Source organism: Eleutherodactylus coqui, chromosome 13 (assembly GCF_035609145.1).
Source record: "Eleutherodactylus coqui strain aEleCoq1 chromosome 13, aEleCoq1.hap1, whole genome shotgun sequence".
Taxonomy (NCBI): Eukaryota; Metazoa; Chordata; class Amphibia; order Anura; family Eleutherodactylidae; genus Eleutherodactylus; species Eleutherodactylus coqui.
The window spans coordinates 35,093,793-35,119,082 of record NC_089849.1 but is presented as its reverse complement, the minus strand read 5'-3'; the positions used below and the strand labels follow the sequence as shown (position 1 = coordinate 35,119,082).

The 25,290-nt window shown below is 44.8% G+C and overlaps 2 protein-coding genes across 2 annotated transcripts in view; one reads left to right on the top strand and one right to left on the bottom strand.

Annotated features, from left to right (window-relative positions):
- The window catches only part of BECN1 (beclin 1), a 30,273-nt gene extending 19,548 nt beyond the window's left edge, over positions 1 to 10,725 (top strand). The window contains exons 6-12 of the mRNA XM_066588074.1: positions 734 to 870; positions 3,213 to 3,407; positions 3,678 to 3,824; positions 5,157 to 5,306; positions 6,153 to 6,213; positions 7,217 to 7,359; positions 9,900 to 10,725. Coding sequence (XP_066444171.1) covers positions 734 to 870; positions 3,213 to 3,407; positions 3,678 to 3,824; positions 5,157 to 5,306; positions 6,153 to 6,213; positions 7,217 to 7,359; positions 9,900 to 10,068 — 1,002 coding nt within the window. The 3' untranslated portion in view covers positions 10,069 to 10,725. The remainder of the gene's footprint in view (positions 1 to 733; positions 871 to 3,212; positions 3,408 to 3,677; positions 3,825 to 5,156; positions 5,307 to 6,152; positions 6,214 to 7,216; positions 7,360 to 9,899) is intronic.
- A 3,373-nt stretch (positions 10,726 to 14,098) lies between these two features.
- On the bottom strand, positions 14,099 to 24,312 carry CNTD1 (cyclin N-terminal domain containing 1). Its single transcript, XM_066585924.1, has 7 exons — positions 24,138 to 24,312; positions 22,472 to 22,547; positions 20,852 to 21,026; positions 19,851 to 20,013; positions 17,716 to 17,860; positions 15,538 to 15,634; positions 14,099 to 14,280 (listed from the first exon to the last, which is right to left on the bottom strand). The coding sequence occupies exons 1-7, from the start codon at positions 24,310 to 24,312 to the stop codon at positions 14,170 to 14,172; spliced, it is 942 nt and encodes a 313-aa protein (XP_066442021.1). The 3' UTR covers positions 14,099 to 14,169.
- Between the last annotated feature and the right edge of the window lie 978 nt (positions 24,313 to 25,290).

Sequence of the window (25,290 nt, the reverse complement as noted above, 5' to 3'; positions counted from 1 at the left end):
TCCTCACTTGGAGGAAAAATCGCAGCATGGTCTATTTTTACGCGGATTCCACCCAGACCGCTTCCCTTGAAGTGCAGCCCTTCCGCAATGACATTGCGGAAAGGTCGTAGATTCTTTGTCATCGTTGTGCAATGACGCAGGAAAAGCAGAGGTTTAAAAAAGTAAAACGGTACTGCACATGTCCGGTTTGCTGCCTCTGAATGTAACGGTCTTCTCATTCACTGATGATCTTGAAAATCGTGAGACATAGAAACCTAGAATAGTGTATAAATGAAAAGTTTTGCAACTTTCTAATACTATTTAAAGGAATTTTTCACTGCCCCATCAGCTTCTCACTGTGCTGTTTCGGCATACAGAGCCAGTGTATTACTGGAAACCTACAGCTCTATTCTCTCTGCAGTGGCTGAGCTTGGTATTGCAGGCAAAGTTCCCATTGAAATGAATGAGCGTTTTACCTGCAATACCAAGCTAGGCCACTGCAGAGATAATGGAGCTGTAGGTTTCTTGTAACACAACTGCTGCGGCCCAGCAAAGAGCTGATCAGTTGGAGTCCTGGGTGGCGGTCCTGCGTGAATCAACTATTGATGATCATTTGTGAATGGGCCATTGATGGTTCAGAGATGGAAACCGCCTTTTAAGCTTTATTTACATAAAACTGGAAAAGTTCTTAAATGAGGGAGACTTTAAGGAAGCTGCAAAATAAAACCACCATCTTTTAATTTTGTGTTTGCAGGTGACGGGGGATCTGTTTGATATCATGTCGGGTCAGACGGATGTGGACCATCCTCTTTGTGAGGAGTGTACAGACACCCTGCTGGACCAACTGGACACCCAGCTGAACATAACGGAGAACGAGTGCCAGAATTACAAGTATGAGAGCCGTGTGTTGGGAAGCAAATGTGTCCTGCAAGATGCATATTGTAGAACAGGCTGTGCAGGCAGATCACTCAAGTTGGAGAACGTAGTAGGAGGTATCAGGATAGGAATGTTTTCAGATGGGTTTCTAATGCGGCTTTACCCGTGACTTGTGGAAAAATCACAGTATTGCCGTGACTCGCTCCTCAACAGCCGTATTTCTCAATGGGAGAAGAAAAATCATTGAAAGTGGTTTTATATTATAATTTTTTTAAATTAACTTGGGTGGGAGGGGATTGTACTGTAGAGCAAAACAAATTGGCTGTGAAGACTTTTTTTTTTTTTTTTCTTCATTATCCTCTATGTCACAACTGACAGTTCTGCTATATAAGACAGCTCTAGTGGTATGAAGAAATAGGTTTCTTAAGGCGACACTCGGGTTTCAAGACAAAATCCTGTCTGAGGACCAGAGGTGATGGGAGGTATATTGCCTGCAGTTGTTCTTCTTTACCATCTTCCCAATCCACCAGTTCATAGTCTCGTTCCTGGCCATCCAGTATGGCCAATGCAATTTTCAGACTACCTAATTCCCCCACCCTAGTGCATTGATAGTGTTAGACTATCAATGCACTATACCTGTGCTCTGATTGGCCAGGGTTGCCTATGGGATCAGCACTACCCAATCAGAGAGCAGCACACAGTGTGCATTAGGTAGCTAAAAAGTTGCTACAACCACAAGCTGAAAATGTGGCCTGGAACCTGCGGATTGGAGGGGTGGCAGAGAAGAACTGACGGTCCCAAGACAGAATTTTGTCCCAAAATCTGAGCGTACCTTTTCACTGAAGTGAAAAAATCTGGTATGTGCAAGCAGGATGTTATACATTTCTCCACACCTTTCCCAAGAGAAAAAAGCTGTGTGAGAGCGCTCTGGGCCCCCCACCACTGATAAGGAGAAGCTACTAGAATAGTGAACACAGAATCTGTAGCATTTCTTAGGAATCACGTGTTTAGTAGCAGCATACACCTTAAGGCGTGAATATATGTTAATCATTAGAATTATTACAAACTAAGCCAATCGTGAGTTCTTATGATTCCAGGGGCCATGTACTTCTGCTGATGTGTCATTTGAATTATATCTGTACAGTGACGTTCATAAACCAGAAGCGTACCGATGGTTGACCGACATGGTGTCAGACTCGGTGACCCTGCATGCATGCATTTCACAATGATTCATTTGGAGCAGTACAGTGAATTCAGATGGAATATGATTTATTCCTATAACACTATGGCAAAATCACCATGTATTGCAAGCGTTTTTCGTGTGTTTCTTATCTGCAGCGTGTGGGTGAGGGTTCTTTTGAAAATCCCAATGCAACTGCAATTGTATGGTGGCAATTAACTCCTTGTATCCCGTTCCCCATGTCATACTTGCAGGGATATTGTGAGCACTCTGGTGGTCTCTACACTGGAGATCTGCTTTAGCTGTCCTTGTCACATGGAGCAAAGATTGGTGATTTCTTTGCCTCGACCCTACATGGAAACTATCTTATTAGTCAGGGAAATTAAAAATCTCATTTGATTAGTGATCCCTCCATGGTAGACATAGTGACAGGCCATATCTGACTGTGCGTGGAGCCCACCAAACGGCTACCTATAGTTAAGCTTTTGCATTACTTGTGTGTCTTACTTTGGTAAGTGGGAAAACTAAATGACGTTCCACCTAATGGCTTCTTACAGCCCAAATCTCTGAGGGATCTTGGGGATAACTGCAGTCAAAAAAACGTTTTCTAAAGGGGTTCTCTAGGTCTTTTACTGTTGATGACCTATCCTAGGGCACACTGCTTGGGATCCCCACCAATCGGTTAATTTCCGGCATTGCTGTCGGTACAGACTGCGCGGGAAGAAGATAGCCCTGTCCGTTTTGCAGTGGACTGGTTTAGTACTGCAGGCACAGCTCCCATTGAATTCACTGTGAGCTGTGCCTACAGTACCTAAGCAGACTGCTGCAATGTTGATGGTACGTTCAACACTGATAGCAGGCGCCTGGCGATTCTGACCCCCTCAAATGAGCTATTGATGACCTATCCTGAGGACAGTTCAATGATAGTAAAAGTCATGGAGAACCCTGATAAAGTATAGTTAAAGTCTGTCACCTACGGTAAGCCCTATAAGATAAGCTTATGGGTTGCCCCGTGGAGTCTGCGATATAAGTTTTATACTTTCCTTCTTCATCATTTCCCCAGTGTGAATGCTGGCTTGGCTTATAGGGCTAACAGTAGGTGACCGATTCCCTTTAAACACTTTTATAACGTTTGGGGGTTACCCACATTTTCATAGACCATGTCTTTCTGTTATAGACGTTGCCTTGAAATCCTTGAGAAAATGAATGAAGATGACAAGGAGAAACTGGAAGCCAAGCTGAAGGAGCTAGCAGAGGATGAAGAAAGGCTGATCCAAGAGTTGGAGGAAGTTGAGAGAAGTCGTGAACAGGTGGCTCAAAACATCGAAAAAGTTAGACAAGAAGCCGAGAGGCTGGAGCAGGAGGAGGCTCAGTAAGTGTGATCCTGCAATGAAGTTAGTCACTTAGAAGGACCTGCTTCTCCCTGAACTCATCCTGCATTGGTACTTCCTGGGAAATCAAGGCAAAAGAGCGCTACAAAGTCACACGACTTTGTAGCACCACAAAATCGCGATATCGTCGCGATTACTGCACAGCTGCGATATCGCTGCCGCCTGTGAAAAAGGCCTAATTATTCCTCTCTTAGTATTCTAGTTATCATTTTTGTATATATAATATATATAATTTTTTTTTTCTCCATCAGATACCAGAAAGAGTACAGCGAGTTCAAGCGTCAACAACTGGAGCTGGATGATGAACTGAAGAGTGTAGACAATCAGATGAGATACGCTCAGCTTCAGCTTGACAAACTTAAGAAAACTAATGTCTTTAATGCCACCTTTCACATCTGGTAAGCTTGGGTGCTGGGAAACAACTTTGTAACTATTGGTCACCAAACTAATGGGGCACTAGGAACAGGACTTGATATTTATATTTCAGCCTTCATGACTATGAAAGGGGTTTCCTGGGTCTACACTATTGATGATCTGTCCTCAGGATAGCTCATCAATAATTTATTGGTGAGGGCTAGCTGGTTAGAGTAACAGCGGTGCCTGAGTGTGCGAAGTTGTAACTCAAGTCCATTCCAGGCACAGCTTTGTAAATTGTCTCGCGGCTGTACATGGTAATGCAGCTCTGTCCCATTCACTTGAATGGTACTGAGCTGTTCTCTGGCCAAGTGCCTGATGAATGTGACGTCAACTGTTTGAGAAGTGGCTGCAGCGCTCAAACAAGTGCAGCTGCCTCTTCAATCAACCGATTGGCAAGGATCGCGAATGGTGGACCTCCGTAAATAAACTATTGATGACCTATCCTGAGGAAAGTCCCTGTAGTCCCGCAAAACTTTTTTAATGGTGTTTGTCCACTTTAGACAATCTATTTCCGTTAAAGCTTTGTGAACCTCACTACAAGTCTTTAATTTCCTCTTGGCACCATCACAGGGGAAATTGAGCTTTACACAACTCCATTAAAATTAATGGACTGTCCATGTAATGCATAGACTTGCTGGGTTCTGCAAAGCAAGGAGCACTCTTTGTAGCCTCATAGTTCTTTGTTAACTCAGAATTCCTTTCTTCTTCTTCTTCTTTTTTTTTTTTTCTTTCTTTATGCATCTACTTTTTATTTTATTCTGTAATATATAGTATAACTTATTTATGTAACTTTTTTTACCATTTGTCTCCCATGACGTCATATAAGATCTCTGGGGGACATTCACATGGGTCTGGTCAGGTTGTGCTAGGACCCTGCAGCTCTGCTGTAGCGGGGGAAGACCTGGTGGTCACGTAGTGGAAGAAACCCTTTCACTTCTTGGTATATAGCACTTAATGAGTGCTATGTACCAGGGAAAGGAGAAGGCAGAAGCAGTTAACCGCTTCTCCCTTCTCCTCTGGGTTCTCAGCTGTGACTAACCGCTGAGAACCTGACCTCCTCCTGCTTGATTTGCAAAGGCTTCAATCCTGTGCTGTATTTTTTGCTATCGGCCGGGATTAAACCCCAAGACCAAGCGCTGTATATTTACCGCGCTTGGTCCTTAAGGGGTTAAAGAGATCCTAATGTTTAATGGAGGAGACCTAGATCAATGTATTTGTACCAGTTGTTAGTGTAAGCTGCAGCAAATCATTATTTGATGACACATTCCCTTTAAGAAGATATCTTGGGTACAACGTGTGTCCTTTGATCACAGGCACAGTGGACAGTTTGGCACCATCAACAATTTCCGGCTGGGCCGACTCCCCAGCGTCCCTGTGGAATGGAACGAGATAAACGCAGCTTGGGGTCAAACCGTTTTACTCCTACATGCTTTGGCTAACAAGATGGGGCTGGAGTTCCAGAGGTGAGTACAGTGCAGATAATACTTTTCTTGTATTTCAAGCCACTGTTCTACTTTTCGATCAAACTATAGATCATACACTGTACATGCATGAACCACTTAGGCCGGACCCCCAGCAAGTGTTTAGGGCCGCACGGTCCCAGCTCCTAAAACTAGGGCATGTAGAAGAACTTTTCTTACATACATGCGACGAGGCATGGCACAGTCTCGCCACCCGCCCTCCCAGCTCTAGCGTTTTGGAGGAGTGAGGCTATCCTGTGTGAGAACATGTGCAGCCCTCCGTGCACATCCATAAAGGAAAGTTCTTCAATTTGCTGCAGCGTTAGGAGCCAAGAGAAGGAACTGTATTACTTTAATGGAATCTAAGCATTGGACACCCCCGTCTGTCTGGTAATATTGAGATGCCCTGTGCGATTATGGGCTCTCTACTGCCTTGGAGTCACCAAAGTCTACATCCAATAAGAAGGAAACTCTCTGTAATCTAGGATTTTAAAACCGCTGAAAAAAAAAAGATATGTTGTGTGTTTTTGTTTTCTTTAGCTTTATTGGGGGTAAAAAGCTAAAAAAATATATAGATTTTTTTTATTTATTTTTTTTTTTTTTTTTACATTTATAGTTGTGTTTTTGTTTTGCTTTACCATCTATGTCCTCCATGACGTTATATGCCCCCCAGAGGTCTGATAACGTGCCCACACCCCTGGACTGCATGTAAATTACATGGCGGGGTTGTCCAGTCACGGGATGGCAGGGTTATTTAGTTACTGTGGACATGCATTAGGCAAATATCTAATCCATCTCTTACGTATTCTAGTTCCTCAGTGATGACTAATTTTCCTTGATTTCATGTAGATATCGCTTGGTACCATTTGGGAATCACTCCTACTTGGAGTCGCTTACAGACAAATCCAAGGTAACTCTAAGCTAAACCAGGTTGACTTCTATGGACTTTGTGAAGATTTATGTAGAAGTAGTCACTAGTAGAGCACATGTGCCTCTCAGCTGGTACATTCCTGCAGGCGCCAAGTGAACTGGATTTTCACCATCTGAATACAGACTGCGTTATCCAGTGAGGGGGTTACAGGACCCTTCACACCATAACCAGACCTTTTCACTAAGTTACAGGAAAGGTAGTTGTTGCATTTTATTTAAAGGGCCACTCTGACGAAAACACTTTTTTTTTTTTCCATGCCTGCCACACTCTCTAGAGGTCTCATCTGTGTATTGCAGCCACTTCCATGCAGTGCATCTTCCTGTCTAATGCTTATCAGGCACCATCTTGAGGCTGAGACTTTTTTACTTTGTTTTACATCAATCCCATGATGCATTAACTATAGACTACACCATTTTGTCTGCTGGGGGGTGACTGTTTAATTATCACTACCTATATTCACCTAATTGAGCTAGTCAAGGGGATGAGCTGTGATCTCCTCTATTATAACTGTGTGACAGGAGCTGTGTGATCATCGGTAACTGTGATTAGGAGTGTCTGTCTCCCACTAGCTAGTTTCTGTCGTAGGATTCATGCAACAGCATCAAACAAACTGAGATATTGACTGACTAGTTTTAGACAGCATAACCCAAAGTAGATCTCAGCTGATCCAAATTCAGATCACATGACCATCTGAGGGGAAAAACCGCTGGGAGTTTCGGACAGAAAGGAAAAGGTAACCAACGTAACCCTAGCTCACTTATATTTATACTGGGGGGGGATAGCTACATAAGGAATAAATTTAAAAATTACTCTAAAGTGGCACTTTTAAGAAGTGTTTCACTCTCCACTGCTGCAGTAACATTCCTTAATTTAAAGGTAGCGCAACTAGAAATTCTCATAGGGCACCAACATATTATTCACCTTTTAGAACGAATCTCTCTGATTTTTGAAGACGTACAAATTTTTTTTTTTTGTTTTCTAGGAGCTTCCTCTATACTGTTCAGGAGGGTTGAGGTTCTTCTGGGATAACAAGTTTGACCATGCAATGGTGGCATTCCTGGATTGTGTGCAGCAATTTAAGGAAGAAGTGGAGAGAGGGGACACTGGATTCTGTCTACCATACAGGTTAGTGACACAAATCTGAATGTGGTGAAGTATATAGGCTGGTTGGGCAGATGTATCAGGACTATTTAGGCAGTGTCTTGATTACAGGTACACAGTACCCATGGCTATTTAAAAGGAATCTGCCATCTAGTTCATGCAGCCTGAACCACTGGCAGCATGAACATGGGACCGGTATGCCTATTGTCCCCGTGTGGATGTTTTATCTTGAAACTGCCGCGTTTCAGAATAAACACAGTTTGAAGCTTCACTTAGAAACGGAGCTCCCGAGTCTCTGAGGCGGGCCACATCAGCTTCTACCCACCCACATCATGGATTGACAGCTCTCATCTTTTGTATATAGGAAGAGCGCTGTCATTCCACATGCTGCGGGTGGGGAGAGGCCGGCGCGGTCCGCCTCCGTGACTCGGAGCTCCGTTCTAGAGTCAAACGTCAAAGTGTTCTAAAAACACTACAGCCTAGCAGGATAATGTGTACATACCTGTCCAGGGTTCCCACTATCTGTGGTTTTGGGTAGCATGAACCTGGTGACAGATTCCCTTTAACCCTTTCCAATCCACTGTCTGACGTCTAAAGACATTCTGATTGAAGGCTGTACAGCTCTGATGTCGGAAGATGTTCAGCAGGGTATTCTTACTGTATATTACTAGCTGCTCTGTTGTTGTTGGGGGGGGGGGGGGGGGGGGGGGGGGCTCTCTAGCATGTCCAATACCGCAGTACTAGCTTTAGCCAGCAGATGGTGCCATTGTATAATGTCAGAAAGAGAGCCCCCTAGAAAACCCTGAATCGAAAATTGGATTGCAAGGGGTTAATGAATATTAAAATGATAAAAAGGATCCAGCTGAAGTGTGAGTTAAGGCCCATTTACACGCCAAGACAAACTTTCAAACGGATGTCCATTAACACTTTAGCAGCTTCATTTGCGTGTAAAAGGGCCTCAGAGGTTTGCAGAGCACAGCATGTGGTCTGAGCTTTGTACACAGCTCCATTGTTCTTGCACTGGCTGTCGGCAGAATACAATGTAATCTCCGACGCAGAACACAGTGCGGTCCCTGTTATTTCTCTCCGGCTGAACGATAAATTTTAAGGTGAGCTTAAAATCATCATTCAGCCGAAGAGTGAACGATTGCAGTGTTTACACGCAACGATTATCGCTCATATGCCATAATTTGAATGAATTTTGAACGATCGTTGTGTGTAAACGGGCCTTTACACCTGAACGTCTCAGGCACAATTCTCTTTGGACAGCACATGGACGTGTGTCTGTTTGCTGTCTAAGAGCCAGTGTTGGTGGTCACTGTATGTCCTACTCTTATTCTGGCTCACGTCACAAATGAGACGTTGTGATTAGAGATGAGCGAGCATACTCTCTAAGGACAATTACTCGATCGAGCATTGTCCTCAGCGAGTACCTGCCCGCTCGGAAGAAAAGGTTCGGCTGCCTGTGTGGGCGAGAGGTGAGTTGCGGCAGTGAGCAGGGGGGGAGGGGAGAGAGAGATCTCCCCTCCGTTTCTCCGCGCTCTCCCCCGCCGGCAGCCGAATCTTTTCTTCCGAGCAGGCAGGTACTCGCTAAGGGCAATGCTTGATCGAGTATGCTCGCTCATCACTAGTTGTGATCAATCCATGAAAAACAAAAAAGCTAGTCTGCATTGCCCCACTGATTTTTGATGGGTCTGAGTTCAGTTACAAACGTGGATGAAAAAATTAGTAGTGTGAATGGGCCCGTACTCCGCTGACCACTTAAATGCTACGGTCGCTATGTGTATTAGCTGTCCTCATGCTGCGGATTTTCTAGGTAGATTGATGGTACCAGAGAGATCGGCATGACATGCAGATCAGCATCACTGAGCATCAATTGACCCTTGTACCTGGTTGATATAAACCTCATGGAGCATAAAGGGGATTGTCCAGGAATTTACGTTGATGGACTAGCCTTGGATTAGGCCATCAATATGTGATCAGTGGGGATTGGAAATCACGTCTTGTCTGTCAGCTGTCACCCCTTCATTCTGCTGTCATGCCCTTACCCATCACACATGGATTGCCCTTCCTAACAATAAGTGATCAATGTGTATTCCTGAAATCCTCATTCAAATCAACTTCTTTACTTGCACTTTTTTCAGATCTGTGCTTAAGTGGGTAACGGAGCTTTTCAGTGCTCCTTACCACAAAAAGGGTTTTGCAATGGCTTTTCGGCAGTACAGGTTGAATAAATACGCATTTCTTTTAACCCTTTCCAATCCAATTTATATCCTGGTTTTCCTAGGGGGCTTACTCTTTTTCTGCTGTTATACAACGGCGCTATCTGCTGGCTAAAGCCAGTACTGCATGAAGTGACACATAGGATAGGCTTTGACAGCAGAGAGGCTGGCAATATACAGTAAGAGAACCCCAACGGATGTTTTCCAACATCTGATCTGTACAGCCTTAAATCATAATGTCTTCAGAGGTCAGACAGTGGATTGGAAAGGGTTAAATATGCAACAATTAGGATAACTTTCTAAGACTTTAACATTTTATACATTTCTTGTGTATCCTTTCAGGATGGATGTTGAGAAGGGTAAAATTGAAGACACTGGAGGCAATGGTGGCTCATACTCTATCAAGACGCAGTTCAACTCGGAGGAACAGTGGACCAAGGCCCTAAAATTCATGCTGACCAACCTGAAGTGGGGGCTGGCTTGGGTCTCTTCTCAGTTCTATAATAAGTGAGAACAAGGAGTTGACGCAGAGCTCACATTTCACTGATGTCTGGCATCATCGACACTAAGGAAGACTGCTCTTGTAATGCCGTTATGTATAACCCTTTCACTGCCTGAGGCTGGCTCCTTCGGCACTAGGAAATGCAAAGCAGATTTTATTCTTCCCTCGGATGTCAAAGTAGCAATTCACTTGACATGGTAGCCATTGTGCATCAACTGGAAAGTCTCCTTACACCACCACGATGGTGGAGGACTAGAATTTGTATTGGGATTGTCCAAAAAAAATGCTATAAAATATGTAATGCCTTTCGACACCTTTATAAAGTATATAGATATGGAGGGGTATATATTGCTACTTTTAGTTATGCAATGAAATACTGTATGTTGTAGCAATCGAGCCGTGTGTGTATATAGGAGCATTAATGAATTCTCCAGCAGATTAGGTCATCTGCCAGACTGCAAGGGATGGAGCAGATGCATTCACTGTCCTGTATATTGTATCCAAGCAATAGGAGTCATTTCATCATGGACTTATAATGTAATGGATTCCAGTAGTTGTTTGAAAAATATAACAAAAAAAACCTAAAATATTTGTAATGTATATTTCCAGCATCAGTGCACTGATAAATAAAACACTGAAATAAAGACTATTTTATGATCCTCACCATTCATGCTTCATTATCGATTCATTCCCTACTTGGGTAGGGAAACCTATAGCACTTGACCAATGGTGAGCAACTGCTGGCGTGGCGAACCCCCGGAGGCGCATGCTGCAAACAGGTGCCCTCCCTGCAGCCGCAGGCTCCCTTGTCTGAACTTGCTGAGTGCGCAATTCTGCACTCTCTCTCTATCTCTGTATCTTGATTATTCAATTCTATGCGCAAAAGAATTAGCGTCCAAATTTTACGCACGGAATCTAATTTTCTCGCTTCCCAATGTCATAAAAACTCGAAATTTGGCAGGAGCATTGATTATGTCATAAATAGTAAAAGCTAATGGGTCCCAACTCCATTATTCAATTCTATGCGCCAAAGAATTGGCGTCCCAAATTTTACGTACGGAATCTAATTCTCTCACTTCCTGATGTTCTGTCTGTCCTTTTTGCGCTACTATACCATTCATCTAATCGCCATGAAACTTTGGGAAGTTGTTAAGTACACTCCTGGGAAGATTACTGGCATAGTACAACTATCCTTCGAGCATCGTCGACAGTTATGCCCCCCAGACAAAGTGTGTGTAAGTGTAATGAAGAAATTGCACATCCCCATTCTTCTGGGAGCCATTCCAACTAGATGGACTATAGCACATCCACTAGTAGCATCCTGAACCTCGTTCTTCTTCGGCACAGTTTGCCCTCCAGGGTACTCCTGTTCCATGCGTTGCGGTCAGTTTCTACAAGTATCCTGTCTTCTAATTGCCATCTTAGTTCCTTTTTGTTTTTCAGTCATCAGACCTCCGTACTTCATCCTCTGCCATATGCCAATTGCACCATGCGGTGCAGAGCTTAATTCCACATTACAGCCCTCTTATCCTTTACATTCAACAGCAGGCAGTTGGAGGGCCAGTGTCAAGAACAGCCCAGCCCAGTCCAGACTCGGTGTCAGGTTCTCTCAGGACAATAGTTTGCCTTCTCTTAGTGGTAACAAATAGAGATGAGCGAAAGTACTCGTTAAGGGCGATTTCGCAATCGAGCATCGCTATTTTCGAGTCCCTGGCTACTCGGGTGAAAAGATTCGAGGGGGGGGGGGCGGGGGGTGGCGTGGTGGAGCTGGGGGTAGCAGTGGGGAACAGGTGGGAGCTCTCTCTCTCTCCACCCCACTCCCCGCTGCAACCCCCCCCCCCCCCGCTCACCCGCAGCGCCGTCCGAATCTTTTCACCCGAGTAGTCAGGTACTCGAAAATAGCGATGCTCGATTGCGAAATCGCCCTTAAGGAGTACGTTCGCTCATCTCTAGTAACAAACTACAAAGCACAGAGTACTTTCATCTTGACTTTTCTCGCCTGTTCCCTAGCTCCTGTAGGGATCGAGTCTCTCTCCCCTACAAAAGTGGTAAGTGGTTTCTTGACCATAAACAATTGTTTCCTTCCTAGAACAGGAATGCTTTAAGCCTTCATATTTAGCTGCGATGGAGATGTCGCTTATTAGCGCCCACTGGGAACAATAGGCCAGTTACATAATCTGTTTTCTTATCCTCCCCCCCCCCCCCCCCCCCCCTTCCTTGGGTAATGCTCTGGAACATTCCAAGGTCTTGCTGTGTCCCCCCATGATACGGACAAGAAAACAACAGGATTTTATTTACTTACCATAAAATTACTTCATACCTGCTTCCAGCACTTCCATGGTTAATTGCTTAAAGGGGTTGTCCCGCGCCGAAACGTTTTTTTTTTAATTCAATAGGCCCCCCCGTTCGGCGCGAGACAAACCCAATGCATGGGTTAAAAAAAAAACGTTTAGTACTTACCCGAATCCCCGCGCTGCGGCGACTTCTTACTTACCTTACCAAGATGGCCGCCGGGATCTTCACCCACGATGCACCGCGGGTCTTTTCCCATGGTGCACCGTGGGCTCTGTGCGGTCCATTGCCGATTCCAGCCTCCTGATTGGCTGGAATCGGCACACGTGATGGGGCGGAGCTACGAGGACCAGCTCTCCGGCACGAGCGGCCCCATTCACCAGGGAGAAGACCGGACTGCGCAAGCGCGTCTAATCGGGCGATTAGACGCTGAAATTAGACGGCACCATGGTGACGGGGACGCTAGCAACGGAACAGGTAAGTGAATAACTTCTGTATGGCTCATAATTAATGCACGATGTACATTACAAAGTGCATTAATATGGCCATACAGAAGTGTATAACCCCACTTGCTTTCGCGGGACAACCCCTGGGCTTCTCTGCTCAGCTGTAGGCTTTTTGCTCACCTCCTTCCTATATAGCTGAGCTGGGACTTCCCCCTCAGTGCTGCAGAGTTGTTATTTAACGTTCTGCTCTCTGACTGTGTAGCTCCTGTTCGTACAGTTATTTTGTGTCCTGCGCTTTGTCGTTCTGTACGTACTTGCATTCCTCTCTATAGTCTTCACCTGTTCTGTGTTTCCTTGAAAACCTGTCTCTCCTTCTGTCCCTTAATTTCTCCCAGTCCTGTTCTGTCTTTTTGTTTGTATGTGTTTTGTCCTGTCAGGGTCAGCTAGTGCCTAGAGGAAGACCGCAGGGTTGTCTTCATCAGGAAGTCAGCCCTGCTTAAAGGCAGGGTCTTCCTTCATACTAGCTCAGGGCTAAGTACCTTCCCTAGTTCTCACCCCGGACAGGGTTACAGCCATCTGGGATCTTACCTCCGTACACTAGAGGATCAACTGTCATCCTTGCTGAATCGAGTCATTGCATATTAGGTAGGTGGATACCGTGGATCCACATCCACATTCCTAACATCAGCGGGGATCTCAAGGAGTGCATCCCTGCCAATCATCTATTGAAGACCTGTCCTGGGGATAGGTCAAGAGAAAAAAGGTGAGAAAACCCTTTTAAGACTTTTCAATGTAAATTTTATTATAACTGGAATACCAAACATTTTGTAACAGATGTGTTTTCCGTCCGACTTTTGGATCAGAACATTGAAAACAGAACCGTTTTTGTGAGCCAAAACCAGGAGTGGGTCCAAAATACGGAAGACATGCAAATCTTTCCATGAAACTTTCTCTCCACTCCTGGATTGGCTCACAAAAAAATTGAACATAAAAACTGTCATTTGGATGTGTCCTGAGGGCTTATTCAGACGACCGTATATCAGCCGCGTATTCACACCGGCCGATATACGGCGTCTCTCTTTGCAGGGGGAGGAGGCTGGAAGAGCCGGGAGCAGTGCACTGAGCTCCTGCCTCCTCTCCACCCATCGGCACTATTTGCAATGGGGGGGGGGGGGCTAAGTTTTCCACCCCTGTCCCACCCCTCCCTTTGTAAATAGTGCCAAGGGGCGGGAGCTCAGAGCACTGCTCCTGGCTCTTCCAGCCTCCACACCGTGCAGAGAGAGACGCCGTATATCGTCCGGGCGTGAAAACCGAGTCGTCTGAATAAGCCCTATGAATTATTTTTTTCTCTTAATACTCCTATTGATTAATCCTAATGAGTGAACAGGGCGCTGTCTCCTACACACTGCTTCAGGACTGCAGAGCACATGTCAAACACAGATTTCACTGTAATGCCTGTGATGTTACTTAAATGCTCCAGAACCTAAAGGAGAAATGTAAAGAAAGAGATATGAGAACATAAACAGAGCAAATCGTAACGGCTACAAGGAAAAACACTGCAAATGAGGATTTTGTTTTTTAAAACTCTCTGGTACTTTATGGAAGGTCAGTCTGGTTGGGTAATTCCAACTGCACTATGCAGGGGTTTTACTTACTTTCAATGTAATTTGACAAATGTTTAAATGGCTACAAGAACTGTTGAATTACCGATATAGAAGGTTAGCAACAAATCAGTAAGCGTATGCTTTAATGCAGCTACATCAATCTGCACAGAAAACAAACCCGTCCAGATGCCCACGCCGACCCCTGTCCACGGCTGAGAGCTCCTGCCACTGGCACATGAGCATAAGGCCACTTTCACACATACGTTCAGTTAAACGCAGCTCGAAAGCGCAGCATTTTACCGCAATTTTGAGTGGTGTTTTTTGAAAGCATGGTACAGCGTTTGTCAGTGCTTTTTGGCGCCCTTGTCATTGTGATGAGGTGCGTTAAAAACCGTGAAAATGCAGAAAAATAGAACAGACAGCTCTCAGAAATGGCGGCGTTCAAGCTCAGGTCTGCGAGGTCCTATTGAAATCGTCGGAGGCGTTGTACTGCGATTAGCGTGGCGCTTGGGACTCCGCGCTAATTGCGGTAAAAAGGCGGCCGGTGTGAGAGCCTAAGGGCTCCTACCCATTTGCGTTTTTTTAACGCGAATGTCAGTGGGACTTTCTAATGTTAAAAACGCATCGCAAGTTTGTGCTTTGTGATTTTTGTGCGATGGTTTTTTAACATTGACATTTGCGTTAAAAAAAAAACACAAGTGGGTAGGAGCCCTAATGCTGCGTTCACACATTGAGGTTTTTTTGTTGCGGTTTTCAAACCACAATTACGCATTAAAGAAAACTGCTTGCGTTTTGTAACAACACAAGAGCAATTATAGCAGGGATGACAATTGTACCATGTAAAAGGGCCCTAAGATGTAAACAGAATGTATAGAATATATGAATTCCATTGCATCTCCTATTCTCTTCTGTATAGGGCATGCAGCGAATTCTTCACAAGGACCATCAGTCTGTGTGAAAAGTGCCCTTAGGCTATAATGGGTGTGGTCCATGAAATACATGGATAGCACACATATGAAAGATACATCTGTCTCAATAAGGTCCCAGTTCTACATACAGAATGCTATTTGTTCCCAGCTAAAATAATGTTCTGTCTAGCTTTAAAGCAAAATGGATAAGAGGAGACGGTTGATTACCTGATTCCAGCAGTCCTTGTTTATTATGAAGGTGCTGGCAGCAATTACTCCCGTGCCCAAGAGCATCTGATCTTCCTTTACTGCAAGAAACTTGCTCCTACCGAGACAGAGAATGTACAGAGTGATTAAAAAAGAATGGTGTAAAAGGAAAGCCGATTCCTTCATACGTGAAGTGACCTAAAACAGCCAGAATGACATGAAAAGATGGAAGAACTCTTCAAGTTTGTATTGCACCTTACAGATATTTGATGTGGACGCTGTTGGTGACACGGCACATGTCAAGTTGGTAGTCCTGTTCTGCCGAGATGTATCCTGGATATCCTCCTTTATCAATTCCACTGCAGCAGAGTTGTATTGTTTTAGGTTGTCTATCATCAACAATGCCCACATCTAACATCTGTAAGGTGCAATAAAAACTTAGAGAGTTCTATCTTTTCATGCCATTTCTATTCTTTTTGTATCACCCTGTTAGCAGTTAAATACAAAATCTGAAGGTCAATTTAGGAATAAAAACATACACATACACCCAAATGTCTAATGGCTTGGAGACTACTGTATTACACATACACCAGGTGGACCAGGCTCGGACTGATCCACAGGTGAACAAAGTGATTCCCCTTGTAGATCCTGAGCCAGGAGTGGGTTCCCAGCCCCCATCCGCAGCAGTACACTCACATCTCTACATATAGCAATATACAGCATCTCAGCCAGCCTACATATCCATGTAATAAACAGATTAGTATATTCTATTTATATACAGTAGATGCATACGGTGGCTAAGATGACATTTAGGCGTATTGACAGGCGGGCCCCACCTTCTCAACATTATTTTTGAGGGCCCCATGACTCATCATCTTGCAGCATCCTGTTGCTGCCTGCAACCTGGCACTAAATAAATGAGCATGTATGTGGTCCACCAGTCTACGGCAAGGGCCAGCACACTGCACATGCAATGTCCATGGAGGTCGTACAGCACACGGATGGGTGTACATGTGCTATCTGATGTGAGCTGCGCCAAGTTTCTCAGGCACAGCATACGGCCGTGTGAATCTGGCCTACGGGTGAGGTCGCATGAAGAACCATACTGACAGGCGGTTTTTACCACATGGGTTTTAAACCTAATAATGGCCACATGGTTTATAGATAAAATTGCTTCTTACCTGCAAAACTGCACAGCCATTAAAAGTTTCAAAACTTTGCTGTTTTGCAGTATGTGTGATGTCATCCTTTACAGGATATGCCATGAATCTCACCTCTGGGATCCATTCCTGACCTGTCGAGCGAATGAAAATCCACCAATTGCTGCTCACCACATTTTCCATATACTACAGTGAAGACAGAGCCGCACACAAACAGCCATCTATTCACTGGATTGTATGATGAATGTAGTGTAGTAGACATGATTAGTTAGCGTAAAATGTCTATTGATTTGTATAAACTAGATGTATTATGCAGTTGTAGTGACACTAACTCTGTAGAGGCTAATGGCCACACAATCTCATAATGGTAATTGCTGGACAATGGCATGGTGAAAGATGTGTGCTATAACGTTAGCCTAATGTAAAGCTCCTCTGCAGCCTCTTAAGGGTTAAAGTCACAATGCTATACTGTAAGACTGAAGAACTGTATCCACTTTGGGCGTTTTCACAGCCCTCCCCCACCCTCAACTTCTGAGACAAAGAAGCTGCTTTTGCCTGACCACTTGTTGAGGAGATAAAGACTGGCTGATACACTGGACTTGAGAGCGGTGTGGGAGGGGCGGGGGATTCTATATGGCCCAACCAATGAAAATACAATATGTTATTGATGTAATATGTTATACGCCCGTAAAGAGCAGGTATTATGTGTTTCAATAAACCTGAGGCTCTGAGCATTGTACGCCCAGATCCAGTTTTAGACCCGAGACCTATAGCTTGTGTCTGACTGGTTATTGCAAGGCGTGCGCATGCCATACTACATTATTAGGAAGCTACAGAATACCCCAGAACCTGCTGGAGAAAATACCATCCAGTTTAGTAGAGGCTGGAAATTGATTGGGATCAGGTAATATCTGTATGTAGCTATACAGAGAGATCCCAAAAGGAATTTTACTGGTGGGCTCTAGGCACCCCAATCTGACACTGCAGTTGGATAACAGTTTAGCCCTAGGATTATGAGACATTTGCTGTATATCATTACCTTTGCAAACTAGTCGGAGTAGAAAGATCCACAGATGCTTTTAGAACTGCCTCATACATAGGGGTTCGTAGTAAATAAACCAAATCCATGACCATGGCGCACATGCTATGTACATCCTTCAATCGCAGAGAACAGCCATTATGCTCTATAGATGGAAAACACAACTGTACTCCTTCGCCATTAAATACATTAGTTGCAATTGCAGAGCGTTTTCAGATTCACGAGCAGTGGAGCGGTGTTGTGCGCTGCACATGCACGATTATTGCAAGAAAGTTATGAGACATAAGAGGGAACCAGTCATTAGACTTGGTGATATTTAGCCAAGGACATGGTGGAATAGGACTTTTGAACACCACTCCAACCGTGGCCTTGGTAAAATCTTCTGTTTGAAGGGAACTACATTTAATTGTAAATTAACTATCCGAAGTCTTTAAGGCAGGCGCAGCGGTGCCGAGATTTGGTTCATAAATTACACCCCCAGGGGGGTAGAGAGGAGGCAGAGAGGGGGCGGGAGCTCAGAGCACTGCTCCCGGCTCTTCTAGCCTCCTCCCCCTGCAGAGAGGGACGCCGTATATTGGCCGGCGTGAATACCCGGTCAATATACGGTCGTCTGAATGCACCCTAATACATAGGGTTTATTGTATCCCTGCGTTTCTACCCACGATAGGTCTGAGAAGCAGACCCAAACAGCAGGACTCATACACCTGATGTGGCACTGCCCTGAATAAAATACCATAGATATTGGAACGAGACACTTACACTGATTATTGGTAAATACAATGTGAAGTTGGACTTCTCGCCATTGGTGTGTATACTGGGATATGTGGATGACCAGCCTGTGCTGGAGTCAGAGTAATCGGCGGTTGCAAAATTATTACACATTGCAAGTAAATTGATCGCACAACATTGGCTGGATGAGTTGCCTCCCACAATGAGTGAGTTTAAAAGTAAAGGTCATAGACTTCTGCCATGGAAAAAGGGCAATATACCGTAAATGTAACACGGAACATAAATAGAACATATTTCAGTAAAAATCATTTAATGGGTAAATTATACTTTTCCCTGCTGTCTTATATCAGCACTGAGCTTGTGCAGTGAGCCAATTAGACCGAGGTGTATAGTGCTGATGTCAAACGGCATAGTGAAGTTACTGGTTAGAAGCCATGGCTCCTAATTAAAGGGGTTGTTGAGTTGCAAAGTATTGATGGCCTACCTTCAGGATAAGTCACCAATAGTAGATTGGCACAGTCCATTGACCAGGTCCCATGCCGATCAGCTGTTCACCAATGCTCTAATCCACTGAATTGTTTTCTGCATAAAGCAAACAGCTCTATTTACATTGCAGTATGGTATTACAGACACAGCTGCCACTGACATGAATGAGAACTTGGCCTGCAATACCAAGCTTGGCCACTGCAGTGGGAACGGAGCTGTTTGCTTCCTGCAGAAATCAGCTCAGTTCATGAGTGCACTGAACCAGAGAACTACCGATCAGCAAGGTTTCCAGATAACAGACCTCACCAATATTTTATCTTGAAAATAGTTTACACCTGGAAAACCCCTTTAGGCTATGTCCACACGGGACAGATATGTTATGAGGCGGATTTTGATGTTGTGGAAAAGTAGCGTATAAGTGACTTTTTCTGCATGTTTCTGCTGTAGAATGTAACATAGAGGTACTATAGAGTAACAGAGGAAAATCCGAATAAACGAACGGAAATCAAAATCTCACTAAAATCCGCACCATTGGCTGAGAGTGCCACGAAATCTGCAACAAACAGCAACTTTATGTCTTGCGGATTTCAGGATGGTTTATCAACTGCCCTGCGGAAACTCCGTCGTGTACCCCATCTATGTGAAAATCGCCTTAAGCTTACTTTCTTGTAAAAACATTGAACTGAAGAGTTTACCACGGGCATGACTGGCATAGTGCTCATAGTCCTGTTCCACCATGCTCTTGGTTTAATATCACAATAGTGATGCCATTGTGTTATGCAAGTTGCCATCACCACGATGTGACAGTCGGCAAAGATCTAAACCCACTAGTTGTCATCCAGATTCCCAATCAGTAGTTGCCGTTTTAGAAGTACGTATAGTCTTAGCCGTATAGTAAGTCTTAGAGCTACAGCACTTACCTAAAACCTCCAGGAGCATTTCTACATAGGCGTAAGGAGAGTGGATATTTATACGGAAATTAAGAGTTTTTAACACAGTTAGTTCAGATCTCAGAGGATCTTCTTTCGTATAAGAATAACCTGCTGATCTCAGAAATTGCAGAACCATGTGGTTGTTGATGATCTGAAATGGAGAGCAAATCTAAGTCATATGTACATTTTTCAGATTTTGAGTGGAATAAGGCAATGTTCACATGTATGTTCAGGAACGCATTCCTTTCTCCTTAGGGAGAGCACCTAGAAGGCGAGGAGAATTATAAGGCCATTCATGCTCCTCTGGGTAATATGCAAATAAGTGAGATGGAACAATACCTCTGCAACGCCACCTATTGAAGGGCAAGTGATGGGGGTCTTTTCTCCTTAGAGAGAGAACCTAATAGGTGAGTGAGGAGACTTATAAGGCCATTCAGAGGAGCATGAATGGCCTTATAAGTCTCACTCACTCACCTTCTAGGTGCGATAGTGTTCCTGACCCACGTAACAGGCCTCTCGCTAGCCAAGCCAGAAACCTACTGATGAGGAGCAAACACCCTGAAACAGCTGTCTGTGTATGGATTCTGGCTTGGCTTTCAATTCCCAGTCATTGCTACGAGGCTTGCATAAAGAGTCTAACATTGACTTGCAGGAATGCTGCCATCCAATAGGTGGCGCTGCAGAGGTAGTGTTCCATCTTATTTGCATCTATGTTCAGCAATTCCGCTTTCCTGTTCTGCTATGGAAACAGGAAAACGCACTCTAAGCTAGAACAGATCAGTCCTATGGCGGAACTGAATGGTGCCAACGGTGCCCCATTGGCTATAATGGATTTCATCAGGCTGCCATTATGCTGTTCATCATTCTCCTGTACGATATCGTACAGCAGGCTGTGATATTTTGGCTGGATCTGTACCAAATGGAGCCTCCAATGCAGATGTGAGGAAACACTAAGGCTGTCAACTACTTTAATGCAACAAATATCTTACATTATTGTGGCAATGTAGCTTGCTTGTGATCTGAACACAGGATGCCAAATGCAGCATGAACACATCACATAGGCTGGCTTTTATTGAAGCCCAACTCTTGACCTCGGAGGATTCCTTTACACGCAGGCCTTCGGCACTGGATTTGTATAGTTCCTCCACACGGAGGATCATGAATCTGGAACAGAGCAATCATCTATTACTGTCAAAACTACAATGGCCATCTGCATATAATGCTGAAAACCAATGGGGCATATGTATTAATGTTTGCATGCCAGCTTTCTGGCATACAAAAGTCACAATTTACGGCACTTGTCAGAAATTACAACTTTTTGTCTTTTTATGAAGACCTCCACTTTTCTAAAAATAGGCAGGGATAGGCAAAGAGGTAGGATGGCTGCATGCGGCTCATCAGATCTACTACTGTACTATGTATGCCAGACATGTACGTTAAAGCCACCTGCACACGGCCGGGTCTAATTCCGACCCTGTGCCTGGCTGGTGACCCCAGCATACCTGTCTGCCATCTTCATATCTGTGCTGCGGATGTGCCAGGCGGCGCACTTGCGCAGTACAGATAATGCGCCATCGCCTAGTGATGACGCGGATCCCGCGACCTTTCCGCAATGATGATTGCGGAAGAGTAGCGGGGCAGACAGCTTCCATTGACTTAAATGGAAGCCGTCCACACGGAAGCCGCACAGAATCGCAGCAGGCTGCGATTTCTCCGACGTGAGCGGAAAATCACAATCTATTTCCACTCGTGGGACGGAAATTGGGTTTTGCCATAGCATGCTATGGGTGGCATTTGCTGCAGAATCCGGAGGCGGACTCAAAGCAAATCCGCCCATGTGCAGGCAGCCTGAAGCTGACACTTTTATGTCAGCTCATAGCTGATAGTGGTTTTAGTCTGGCACATGGAGGTGCCTCCAGACATGACAAATGTATTAATGGCTTTGTACCTCTAAAAGTAGCCAATAAGATAGGTGATAAAAGTCTGACCAGTTGGGGCCTCAACACTGATACACCAACTTAATCTGTAGAATGGGGGGCACATGTCCCCCTCTTTGTGTCACTGTGGGGTTACTGCACCCACCAGCAGTGATGTCAGATTGAGCAGAGTATCAGTCACACATGCATAGCGCTGTCCATTCATGTCAACGGAGCTGACAGAAATAGGTACGTACAAGCACTCAGCTATCTCCGGTAGTCCCATTAAAATGAATAGAGTGGAGCTGCGCATGCGGGACCGCCACTCCATTCAATCTCCTCCTCACTGCGTGGGGGGCAGTGAGCCCACAGTAAGAAGGAGGGGGACACAGGACGCCCGTTCTCCAGATAGGTGGGGGTCTCGCTGCTGATCTGACTTTTATCACCCATCCATAAGCTACAACTCCATTAATACATATGCTGAACTGTCGCCGGCTTCTAGTTTACTTAGACTAGCATTTCATACACTAGTCTAAGTAACTACGCCCCGTTGTACTTGTTGGCGTCAGGGTGCTGGCCTTTCCAATGTATATTTTCGTTTTATGGCAACTTTACAATGACTGAATTACAAATCATGTAGTAATTTATATAGTAAGGCTGTGATGAAAACTAACCACTAATGAGTACTTGTACCTGTCTAATAATTCTACTGCCTGGTACTTAGTAGAGTTGTCCTGACCCCAATGCTCTGACAATAAGAAGATCAGCTCTGTAATACAAAATAGATATGGGTAGTTAGATCCTGTATGGATATAATAGATATGGGTCCTGAATACCCCACACCACATACACACTATTTAAGGCCCATTTACGTGCAACAATTATCGTTCAAAATTACTCAAACGATGGCATATGAGCGATAATTGTTGTGTGTAAACGCTGCCAACGTTCACTCTTCGACTGAACGATGCTTTTAAGGTGAGCTTAAAGTCCATTGTTCAGCCGGAGAGAAATAACAAGGACCGCACCCTGTGTTCTGCACGGGGGTCAGAGATTACATTGTATTCAGCTGACATCCCGTACGAGAACAATGGAGCTGTGTGCAGAGCTCAGACCACATGCTGCGCTCTGCAAACAGCTCCCGGAGGCCTGTTTATACGCAAATGAAGCTGATAAAGTGTTAATGGACATTAGTGTCCATTAACGCTTTATGCAAAACAGTCGCTAAAACTGTCAATCTTTCAATTGTTGGAAAGATTGTCTTTGCATGTAAATGGGCCTTAACAAAGAATTCCCTAAAGGAATGCAGCAAAGTGTTTACACCACAGATCTGCAGCAAAGTATTCCATGTGTTATGTATTTCACCGTATCCATTGCAAAGGATAAAATCCGTGACAAAAATCCACTGCAATTCTGCAATCTTAGGAGGTTCTCTGATACTAAAATATTGATGAAGTGTGCTCAGGAGAGGTCATTAATATCACATCGGAGGGGGGCTGACTCTGGGGGTTATATTCTCTGTATTCTACGCGCGCGAAAACAAGCACAAGTATGGCCGCGTACCATAAATTACCGCATATTTGCAGTGCTCAATAGTCACTGCAAACTCAGGACAATTCTGCCCTGTCTGAATGTGGCTGATTAGGGTATTTGAAAATATGTTTAATAAACCTTAATAGGGGCTTTCTGACATGCATTCATGTTTTCTACCTTGAGCTCCACACACCACTGGGCAGTGATGCATCTACTAACCTTCCAGGCCATTACATATCCACCAGTGCTAGTATAAGGCCTTAATCATATCAGCGTTTTATTGCAGCTACTTTGCCGCAATAACACGTTGGCCAAAAATCGCGACCATCTGAAGCTTTGGACTTCAATGCATTCATTCAGATGGGCGTTGTTTAGCTGCATAAAATCTGCCGGCTGGATAGCACGTACACTGACAATTCGGGCGGCCCAATTTTGACGCGACTGGCAAAGATAGGTCTTACCCTATCTTTTGGCCGCGATCAGCTGGCAGCTCCCATAGAAGCCTATGGAAGCTGCTGGCAAAGGGAGGGGAAGGGAGTTTAGCAGCGGCCTGCTGCTAAACTTCCTCTTCCTTTGCCGGCAGCTCCCATAGGTTTCTATGGGAGCTTCTATTGCCGGGAGCTGTCGGCTGGCTCTATTGAGCCAACAGAAGGATTTCTTCCCGGCCAACAGAATTCCAAGCTGTGGCATATATATGAGATTTAGCCACGACCTGGTCGTGGCTTCCTCTTGTTCATGCGATTTTTCAGCCACGATGCGGCCGGTAAAGAAAAAAGCATCGCCCGTGTGAAAGAGGCCTAACTTCCTCCCCTAACCAATTACTTACCTATCACTTTTGGTTGCTTAAATGAGCCCGCATGCCCCGATAACTGCTCCAGAGTATTCTCATTGTCCTTTGCCAAGCCAATAAGAATGTCTTCTATCACATCAAGCGGGGCTATGCCAAACGTCGTGCCAGGAAGTTGTGAAGCTCTCTTTGATTTAAGCTGAACTTGGTTCATCCTCGAACTGTGAAAACGCAGAAATAGTTGTTGAACTGACGGCCATATTGTCAGGTTGCGGCACCTGAAACATTTCAACACGCAGCTTATCGACGCGCTGCGGAATAAGTTGGCGCTATACAAATAAAGATTATTATTATTATTACAAACTTGGAACGCATAAAGCCGCGTGTTTCTGCCGTGTATTTTGTAGTACAAGCAGTTTCCGCATGGAAAAGCGCAAAGAAGTGACATGTCCTGGTATTACAGGTGGAAACCTGCAGAAAATTCTGTGTCAGGCGGCGCCATGTGATGATACTCTTAGGCTGGGTTCCCGCAGGATGGAAATCCGGCGGCTTGGCTGCACTGAAAAGCCGCAAGATTTTCGCGGGAGAGCCACAGCTTCAAAAGGGTTTTGGAGCTATTCGGCCGCCGGCATTCTGTTGCGGCTTTCTTTCCCCATAGAGAGGAGTGAGGCCGGAACGTAAAAAAAAAGAATTGACATGCTGCGGCTGTCAATTCCGCGCCGCATCACCGGTTCAGCCCAGCTTTGCCGCGACGGATTGGCCGCCCCATGTGGACAAGATTTTTGCAAAATCTCGTCCACATAGCTGGCTAATCCCGAGATTAGGAGCCGCAGGCGGATTTGCCACACAAAAATTCTGCATGGAATTTCCGCGGCAAATGCGCCGAGTGTGAACCCAGCCTTAGGGCTCTTCTTCACACCGGCACGCAGAGGAATGTTCCGTCAGACAAAAGAATCTACACCAAAATCCATCATGGAGATCTTAATGTGAAATTGAAAATGACTTGCAGCTCCTATAGAAGCGCGGATCTGGACAGTGGAATGCCCCATAATTTTAGCCTCTGTCTGCGACAACAGGGTGAAAACTATTTATCACAGGGTGACTAGCCGAGGGAGGTGAAAAATAGGGTGACTCCCTGTAAAACTGGGTGAGCTGATATGTCTGCCAAAGGCCGGTTTCACGCGGGCGACAA

Coding starts and splice junctions, on each gene's coding strand:
- CNTD1 (XM_066585924.1), bottom strand. CDS start 24,312: ATGAACCAAGTTCAGCTTAAATCAAAGAGAGCTTCACAACTTCCTGGC. Junction 20,014..20,851: donor AGCTACATTGCCACAATAAT/GTAAGATATTTG, acceptor TCTCCATTTCAG/ATCATCAACAACCACATGGT. Junction 14,281..15,537: donor ACAAGGACTGCTGGAATCAG/GTAATCAACCGT, acceptor TTTCTCCTTTAG/GTTCTGGAGCATTTAAGTAA.